The 9791-nt window shown below is 28.8% G+C and overlaps 1 protein-coding gene across 1 annotated transcript; it reads left to right on the top strand.

Annotated features, from left to right (window-relative positions):
* The first annotated feature begins 715 nt into the window (after positions 1-715).
* LOC126842142 (uncharacterized) lies at positions 716-3506 on the top strand. The gene is made up of 9 exons (XM_050579031.1): positions 716-727; positions 898-1060; positions 1612-1691; positions 1945-2125; positions 2198-2271; positions 2686-2845; positions 2933-3000; positions 3121-3289; positions 3383-3506. Exons 1-9 carry the CDS (start codon positions 716-718, stop codon positions 3472-3474), a joined length of 999 nt encoding a protein of 332 aa, XP_050434988.1. The 3' UTR covers positions 3475-3506.
* Positions 3507-9791: the final 6285 nt, after the last annotated feature.

Genomic DNA, 9791 nt, shown 5'->3' on the forward strand with positions numbered 1-9791 from the left:
TTGTTTAAAAGTTATTTTATCAGATTGAGTTATAAGAATTCCTGTAGATTTGTGACCTACCCGTTCCCACTATGCCCCGACCCCACTGTATTGGCTTTTTATATTCTAGGTATGAATCATAAAAACACATTTTATTTTTTTCATAGTACTTTATTCCTTAGCTCAAAAGGTGGGTATATAAGTTTTACAGTAAAATCTTCAGTTGTTTTCTGATCGTTATTATTATTTTTTTCTTTTTAGATATATAACAGTTAAAAAAATTGTTTTTTTTTTAAAGAACTTGCTATTGTAATAGGGTCATAGTAGATGTTATTTTAATGTATTTTTTTTCTGTCTTAAGTTTTGTACTGCACGTATAGGAGCGAAATAAAGAAACATCAATTTCAAAACATTTTACAACAAATTTTTAACAAACAAGTGTATTTTTCTAGCAAATGGCCTAAACCTAAAGCTTATAGTTTAGAATATGTATATGTTGTAACATGTGTTTTTGCAAACATTGTTTTTTTGCTCTTGTGTCAACGCAACACCAAAGACCCAAAGAAAAATACTTCTCTGCTGTTTATCCGTCGTTCGTCTTTGGTGCCAACAGTACAGCTATACTATTACAAGTATTCGATTAATGTTTGATTATTATTTTTAAAAAAATAACCTAAACTATGCATAATTTCAAGATCGCCCTTACTGTCTGCGCGGTGTGTTTTATAACGTCGGCATGGGTAAGAGTGTATGATACTATATATTTATTATTCGTATCGGATGTAATAAACTAATATATGACACAAATGTTTTTATATTATACTAACACAATATGTGTGTAAATCTGCCACGTCATCGGAAATATGTTCAATCATTGAGTTTACCAATACAATTGATAGTCGTCATACTTTATTTTAGAGCGTCGGACTGAACAGTGATCAATTGAATCGGTTGAATAAACTGTTTGAAAATCACAAAACGTCTACCAGCGGAGTTAGCGAGAAGCAAATCACAGACGTCGTGGAGGAAACCTTTGGAATAGAATGGGAACAAATTCTAGATGACTTTGAATATGTGTCAAGTATGATAAAAAATTATATTACTTATTAGTCGGACAATTAAAATCGACCGTTATGGCCGTTAAGGGCTTTGCACTTAGTTAATTAATGTTTGTTGACCATAATGGCTAATACCGGCCGATTCTTTTAACATACTACAATAGTTTACTCTTAAGAAAATTGTAATTTTCTAGTATTTTCTTTCTTATGAAAACCTTTTTTACACATTCTTTGGCACGATATTAGAAAATATTCAAACTTTTATCTTTATTAGTCTTTGCTGGATCTTTACCGACTTTTAATTTTTAATTAGTAACATATATAATTGTATTTTTATGTTAAGAAAATTTGGTGAATAAAATGCCCGGGCAATATCCTTGTTTGAGTTATTCAGATTTAAAAACAAGGATGGAAAATGCAGTTCGGTTGCCTGTTGCTTGCAAATAAAATTAACATTATACTGCCTATTGACTTTTCATTACCGTTTGCTATTGTCTTAAATTTGTATTGTTCCTAAAGTGATACATTAATATCGAATGACTTAATTATTAACTACTAATCAATTTGTGTACAGATGATTCCGATTCTACAAATTTATATTTCTTATTGAGGCCATTGGCGCAACAAAACAGCAAAAAGTCCGACAACATTGAGGTATTTGAAGTCTTAAATCAACAAGTTTAAAATCTAAATAAAATATATACCAAGCATTGGCAAACATAATTTTTTTTAATTTTCCTTTTTCATACTTTTACTAGAGGGTTATAAATTAGCTGAAATTGGATATATTTTCCAACAATAAAACCCTATCCCTTATGGGTTACACCCCTATGATGAAATAAAAATTTTAAGATGGCTATGTTATGCTGTTAAAAGCAATCATCCTGTATGTATAAATTGTTTTCAGGTTAAAAGACTTACGCCTTTTGAAGTAGACTTTTTCCTGAAGGAGTTCGATACATGCGCTGAATCTCATGATCAACCTGAATATCTTACTGTTGAACAGCTCTCGGAAGCATTCAAATATTGGAAAACAATACATTTTGCATTGGACCAAAAATTTAAAAAACGTAAAACCGAAAACGGCGGTAATGCACACAAGCCTAGAAGGCGGTTCACTTGATGTAGAAATTTTTTTTTTATTTTTTATTTAATTTTAGACAACTATAAACAAGACAACCATATAGTTAACGCAGCCGACTTCTTATTAATCATGTTGGATATAAAACCAGATGTAAGTGCAATACTCGAGATAAAATTTAAAAAATTGGGGAAAATAAAATCTGTAGTCGAAAGAGAGGTGGAGTCCTAAACTTTAAATTTAAACAACAAACGTAGTTGTCCTAAACTGGTCGTTGAACAGTCATAATTTTCTTGAAAAATATTCAATTGAACAAAATTTTTTTTGCCTGTCAAATTCTTGTGGGATAACCTGTTCAGATAAACTGCTGATATCATAACAATTTGTACTGTCGAATACCATGCAAGACATTATTAATTGTCCATATTTCAGCTTTAATACTTTTTTTTTTTAATTGCTTAAATTTTACTATTAGTCTATGAATGTGGAGTTTTGGGGATTTATTGTTTGAATTATTGATTTTTGGAAGAGGGATGCTTGTTTTAATACTTTTATCATACATTGTAGGGCCGTGGTCTGACTCTAGCACAGATAGGTAAGTTTGCTGATTTATACGAAACACACAAGAGAGCAGCTGTTGGCATTAATCCTTTTGCAAGTAGAAAAGTGTTCGAAGAGCTTAGCATAACCATAAACAGCGAATTACAGTTGTTATTTGAATCCGCCCGTAAGATTTTTGTTTGTATTGTGTTATTAGATAAATAACAAGTAATTTGAGAAATAAAAACTATTAATTTTATTAAAATTCGCATAGAACCCGCTGGAAAACTGTTGATTGAATTAATCCTCGCTGCGGCAGAACTCAACCAGGATGTCGGAGAGGTAAATGTAATATCGTTTAAATTTTTTGTTTTATATACAGAGTGATCATTTTATCGTGAACCTCTCAATATTTTATTGATTTTAATTAACAACTACATTTTTACGTTAACCATTATTTAGAAATTACCGGTATTAAGTCTATGCGAGGTCGTAACTGCCATACGAGAATTCATTGGTCTCGACCTCTCCAACAACGGTGTACTGATGCCTAAAAAGTATGCCAACTTCGTGAAAAATGCAAAAGAATGTTTGGAAGGGTCGGCACAACTTTATTTAGAAAAATTCGATGGTGAAGTTAATTTAAACCGCGTTAAAATGATTCAACTAATGACGTTGATGTTGGTCACCTCTTGTTTAAAAAAAACAAATTTTCCTATTTTAGGTATTCATAACATAAACATTGCGGATTACATGCAAGTTGTATTGTTCAGTGATAAACATACCGAACACTGTCCCTATGACACTAAACACTAGCTCCGTCGAAGATAGTACTCAAAAGCAACGACCATAAGGATAGTAATAATAATATTTTAAATACTTCTATGTACTTATTAATAATTTAAATACTACGCTTGTCGATGTCTATGATTATCTTATTTCTACTAATTAAAAATTACAAACCAAAAAAATTCAGTACCTAAATTTTTTTGTTTTTATTTAATTTAAAACCTATTGCTACATTTTTACTAAATTTGTGTCATGCACAAAATTTAAATCTAAATGTGATATCATCACAATTAAACGCTTAGATGCCATTCTAAAAATAGTAGATATTAAGTAGATCATAAACCTGCACAGTTTTAACCAGCACAGTTCAAACCAAGCACAATCAAAACCACCCCAGTGTGAACCGAGCACAGTATTAACCTACTCTAAGTGAAGTAGCAGGATGATATTTTGGTGTGAGAATAAAAATTGATAAAGGCATGCCTCTTAAATGATTAAATTCCAACAAATATTAAAAATCTTGGCAGAGATCTGTGTGGCTAAAGAAAAATGTAGCTTAAATATTTTTTTTTTTTTAAATCCATATTTTGTATCTTCTTGGAGAGTTCTTTGAAATGAGCTTAGAATCTTATCCCTTATAGTTTAAAAGGAATTTAAAAATTAAGCGGTACCTATTAGTGCCTCATGGCATAAAATAATATTATACGGTAATGACTAGAAACTAATAAGGTAACGTTGTGTGAGCTGGTTAGTTAAAGCTTATGAAGAGTATAATATTATGGTAACTAAAATGTTTTATTACAACAACAGTTTATAAATCACAACAATAAAAATGAACAGTTAATATTAACATAGGGTGAGCCACTGTGGCTGACTAGATAATAAACAATGGTATGGTGGAGTCTATGTCTATCGACCACACTTTCACTAAATAAGAGAAGAGCTCATAAACTTGTTCTGATTATTCACAATAGGCACCTTCAAATAATAGTAGTAAAACAGTAGTCAAAATAATATTATTGCATTTTGTGTTATTAAACATTTAAACTATTTCCTGGCATGGAACACTATTCATATATATCTAGATACTCTATTAAATTTGAAATAATTTACATATTTTAGGCATCGTTTACCAAGGAAATTTTTTTTTTATCTTTTATTAAAACTCATGACTAAAGCAAAAATATCCGATTAGGATGTTGTACATTGTTTAGCAAGTGTTATTATTCAGACTATGTAAAAACAGATTTATTAAAGTATGACGCAAAATACAATGTTATTTGTAATACAACAAAACAATATATAAAACTAAAACATTCAATGTACATTAAAACGTAGTTTCATATTTTTACAATTTTTATTTTATTTCCATATTACAATTATTGTTGCCATAATAAAAAAAAAATTTAAAAAAAACTCCTTCCCCAAGATGGTAACCCTTGTCTCTTGTAGAACAAGAGTTGTACAACCGACCTAAAATGATCATTGACTAAAAGAAAAAATGATATTATCAACAAATCTTTGAAAAATATTTACAGATGTTGTATCGCCAATACATTTTAAATGAACATTTTATTTAGTTTTTTTAAATAATATAAATTTTCCAATCAACAAGTCAAACTTTCAGTAGGTCATTATTAACGTACAAAAGTTTTCATTGCTTTGCTTGTATATGTGTAGTACAGAACTAAAGTCAGAAAATAAAATATCTTAAAAGAACATCTGCTATTATAATAACAAGTTATTCAGAAAAAACATTTTTAACTGTTATGTATCTAAAAAAAAAAATAATTACAAACAGAAAACTACTGAATGATTTACTTTAAAACTTATGTACCTTCTAAACTAAGCATTAAGCTACAATGAAAAAAACAAAATGTATTTTTATGATTCATACCTAGAAAAGAAAAAAGCCCTGGATATCCTGGATTCTCAATATTTTCAGATTTGCATCGAAGCGTTACCATTTAATATTGTAATACTGTAGTCTAATATTTGTCATTTTTAAGAGTTCAAAGTTAATTTACAAAATTCTCCTTTAAAAATTAAAATAAATCCTAGATTACAGACAACTTGTATTTTAAGCTAGAAAAATAACATAATATCAAATTGTGTCAAACACTACAGAAATATTTCACTTACTTTATTACTGTATTCATATAATAAAATATTATTTATAATAATAATTATTTTGTGTAATATACTCAATACTGTTTTATTTTTAACCTTTTCTCTTAAAATAAAGTGTGAAGTATGTATTATATTTAAATAATTGGTAATTAAATAATTCTACTAATTGGTAGAATGTGTAATCACAAAAGCAATACAAAAAAAAACAACTATGTACTAATATAATTACTAATTCTACAATAAGTAATGATCCATTTTTTTGATTAAAAACTAACAATATGTGCCTTTTAGAAAAAATTCTTTTAGAGTAGGGAATAATATTAACAATACTTAAAGATTTTAAATCATATTACAAAACATTAGATTCCCCTAAAGTATACCTAAATGCAAGTGGAACACCTAAATCTAATAGATATTATAAATTATACTATTTAACCTTTTTATGATGACATAAAATTACAACCCATCTCATATAAGTGGAGATTCTATGAAATAAGATAATTTATTAATGCGTGGTTGCGGTGGATGGTTTTTATGAAAAAGTATTGTCAGTGTGTGTGTGTTTAATCTATTAAAGCGATTTTAATAATACAGTTTATGATTTGTAATTATAATAATAAAACGAAAAAGCAGGATAGGAACTGATGGATGAAAACCGCCCTAGTCCTTTCTATTAGTTCTGGTTAAAAGTCTTGCCTCTTCTTCATTCTTCCTATGTAATTTTTCTTGTATATTGGTTTTCCCTCCTATAACATCCTTATTTCCTTCTTCTTTTGTTTGATCTTCTTATTAATATTTTTTATGGCAACGTTTTTGTGCAATACCCATTGGACATGTTCCTAAATAATCTGAATAACACTTTTTAGACAATGTACACTGTACGTGATCGGATATATTTGCTTTAAACATGAGTTTTAATAAAAGATAAAAAAAATAATTTTCTTGGTAAACGATGCCCATATGTACAATTTAATACAAATTATTTGAATTTTAATAGAGTATCCAATTATGTACAACGTTCCATGCCACGAAAAAGTTTAAATGTTTAATAACACAAAATATAATAATATTTTTTTTACTACTACTATTTGAAGTGTGAATTATGATCTCTTCTTTTATTCTGTGAAGTCAGGTCGATAGACGCATGGTTAATCGTACCATCGTTTATTATCTAGTCAGCCACAGGGGCTCATTCTATGTTAGTATTAACCGTTTATTTATATTATTGTGATTTACCAAAATTATTGTTCTAATAAAATATTTTAGTTACAATTATATTTTATTTTTCATAAGCTTTAACTTACCAGCTCACACGACGTTAGAAGCACTAATAGATACATGTACAAACATGACGTCAATCTTAGAATAAATGTATTGTATAGACCATTAATGCAATATTATAATTTGACTATTATTTTTTATTTTAGATAGATATTTGTCTTGGCCTAATATAAGATAATATATTATAGGTAGATCAAATTTCCTACCCATGCAGTATAATGGTTGAATTTGAAAAAAGTTTGTTGGTTTAATGTTATAAACGCCTAATTTTCAATTTTCATTAACTCTATAAGAGATAAAAAGTTGATTCTAAACTTATATGAGAGCTCTTTTATATGACGAAGAAGATACAAAAAAAAAAAAAAATGGAAATTGTAGCTAAATTTTTCTTCAGCAACGCAGATCTCTGAATCCGATGTACGGCTATTGTAGTTTAAGGTTTTTAACATTTGTTTTAAGATCCGATTACTTCGCTTGGAGTAGGTTTATACTGTGCTGGGTTTGAACTTTGTTGGTTTATGATCTACTTATTATCTAACATTTTCAGATTCGCATCCAATCGTTTGATTGTGACAATATCACATTTAGATTTAAAATTGTGCGTGACCCAAATTTAGTAAAAATGTAGCAATAGGTTTTCAATTAAATAAAAACAAAAAAATTAAGGTACTGAATTTTTCTCGTTTGTAGTTATTAATTAATAGAAATAAGATAATCATAGACATCGACGAGCGTAGTATTTATATTATTGGGGTGTTTTTAATTTTGCACTAGTTTGAACCAGTGATCGAAAAATGCTATTTTCAACATATTATTATTTAAACGTATTTACAGATGTTATATCGCCAATACTATGTAAATGAACATTTTTTATTGGCTTTTTTACAAATAATATTTCGCTTTATACATGCAGTACAAAACTTCAGTCGGAAAATAAAATCTGCTGGGACCCTATTACAATAGCAAGTTCTTAAAAAAAAAAACAATTTTTGAACTGTGTTAAGTATCTAAAAAACAATAATAACTAACAGAAAACACCTTAATGGTTTACTATTAAGCTTTACATACCTACCCACCTTATAAGCTAAGCAATAAGCTGCTGAAAAAACAATTATTATAGCTGAAAGTAATAAAATAACTTATAAGCAAATGCTTCTATGCGAATCTGTGGTATTAGGTTCAAACCAGTGGAAAAATCAAAATCGCACCGTTGTAAACATCAGTGCTTAAAAAAATGTACAATAATATAAAAAATAACACACGTTGTGTTTGTCTAGCTAATGGCCTATACCTATAACTTACGGAATCCATAACATATTGATAACTTTAAAACACAATTTTTGATACTATAATAATCATAACATACATATTTTACTGGATTATTTAATTGAGAAAAATTTTCCGAATAATAAAAAGGCCAATGACTAGTTTTGGATAATTACTGTTAAAGTTATTCGAGTTTTAAATTTATTTAACTATTAGAAGGGTGTAATATTATTTTTATACGCGTGCATTATACCTACAACCGCATTCCGATTACCGTCCTAAATTTACAAATATAATAACTTAAACAGTTGTTATTCAGAAATCCATTCTTAACTAAAAAACATAAATATATTTATAGTATATACGTTACCGTTTAAGAGTCAACATTTGATAGCGCTTTGAATAGTCATTAAAAAGTTAAATAATTATTAATTTCATATAACATGAACAACACTCGAAGAAGAAAAAAACTACAGAAACGCAATAAGTCTGAAGAGACATTAAGTGTCCTACGTTAAATATAATATCACCCTGTACATATGAAAATGGCGTTTCGCCGTTTAGCTGCTACGAAAAATGATAGATATCGCCTGTAAGCGTGTAAAACGATTTTTTTGTAACCCAAAAAAATATGTTATTGGGAATCGTGTGTTTGATTGAGAGTAATGCACACTATGACTTATGTGTGTTCGTGCCTAAGAACCTGACACTGAGCGCTGACCTATAAAGTGTAAAGTGAGCACTACCATGTAAAACTAGAAAAAGAAATGTTACGATACAAAAAAAAACCGATTAATTTCGGAAATTATAATATTACTGAGAGGGATAGAAAATACTATCGAATAAACGCATTGAACGCATAGGAATAGTAAATATTGATAAAAGCAAAGATTGTTTTAACAGCGTTTGGACCTTGAAATTTTAAAAAGTTCCAGCCTTCCCCTTGAAAACGTTGACTAACCAAAAAAATAACCCTCTCCTAAAATGGGTGGAAACTTTTTCTTTATTTCACTTTTAGTTTTATGGCTTAAGGTCTGAAATTGATGTAGACTGTATGTAGATCTTTAGTGAAGCTTTAATATGGTATAGGATTTTCTCAAAAACTATGTAGTCAAACTTTATTTTATTAAAGAAAATCCTAAACAAGTCATAAGTCAATCAATATTGCTTTATTGTTAATAATTGACCAACCCTAATCGCATCCACCCTAATACTAAAATTATAGTTTTAAGTGCATTGCCAGTGTCATCTCTGTTATATAGGTGTGCATACGTTTTTTGTAAATTTTTTTAGAGAAATTTAGTATGTAAGCAATATGGTTGAAATACATTCGGTTGTATTGTTCAAGCCTCAAAGAGTCCGCAAATATAAGTATTTGAAAATCTTAAATTTTATAAGTCAGGACGCGTGCGAAGGGCAGAATATTGTTTTCTTAAGTGTGATTCTACGCTTGATTTGTCTTATAGGCAAAAAAACACATAATGTTGCTGTACTCTTGTGAATTCGTCATGATAAAAAGACAAACAATTCGATAAAAATATACATCTACATACTGTTTTTCTCGAATATCAAAAATTGTTCGAAAACTTAAATTGTAGGTACCCGACGTACCCATATTTTTGATTAGCAGAATGAGATTCTACTCGAGTAAGACATTTCGGCAAAAA

This window comes from Adelges cooleyi, unplaced genomic scaffold, assembly GCF_023614345.1.
Source record: "Adelges cooleyi isolate 19-005CV unplaced genomic scaffold, UGA_ACOO_1.1 ACOO_flye_CR_arks_rails_tigmint_CR_PRNA_446, whole genome shotgun sequence".
Classification (NCBI taxonomy): domain Eukaryota; kingdom Metazoa; phylum Arthropoda; class Insecta; order Hemiptera; family Adelgidae; genus Adelges; species Adelges cooleyi.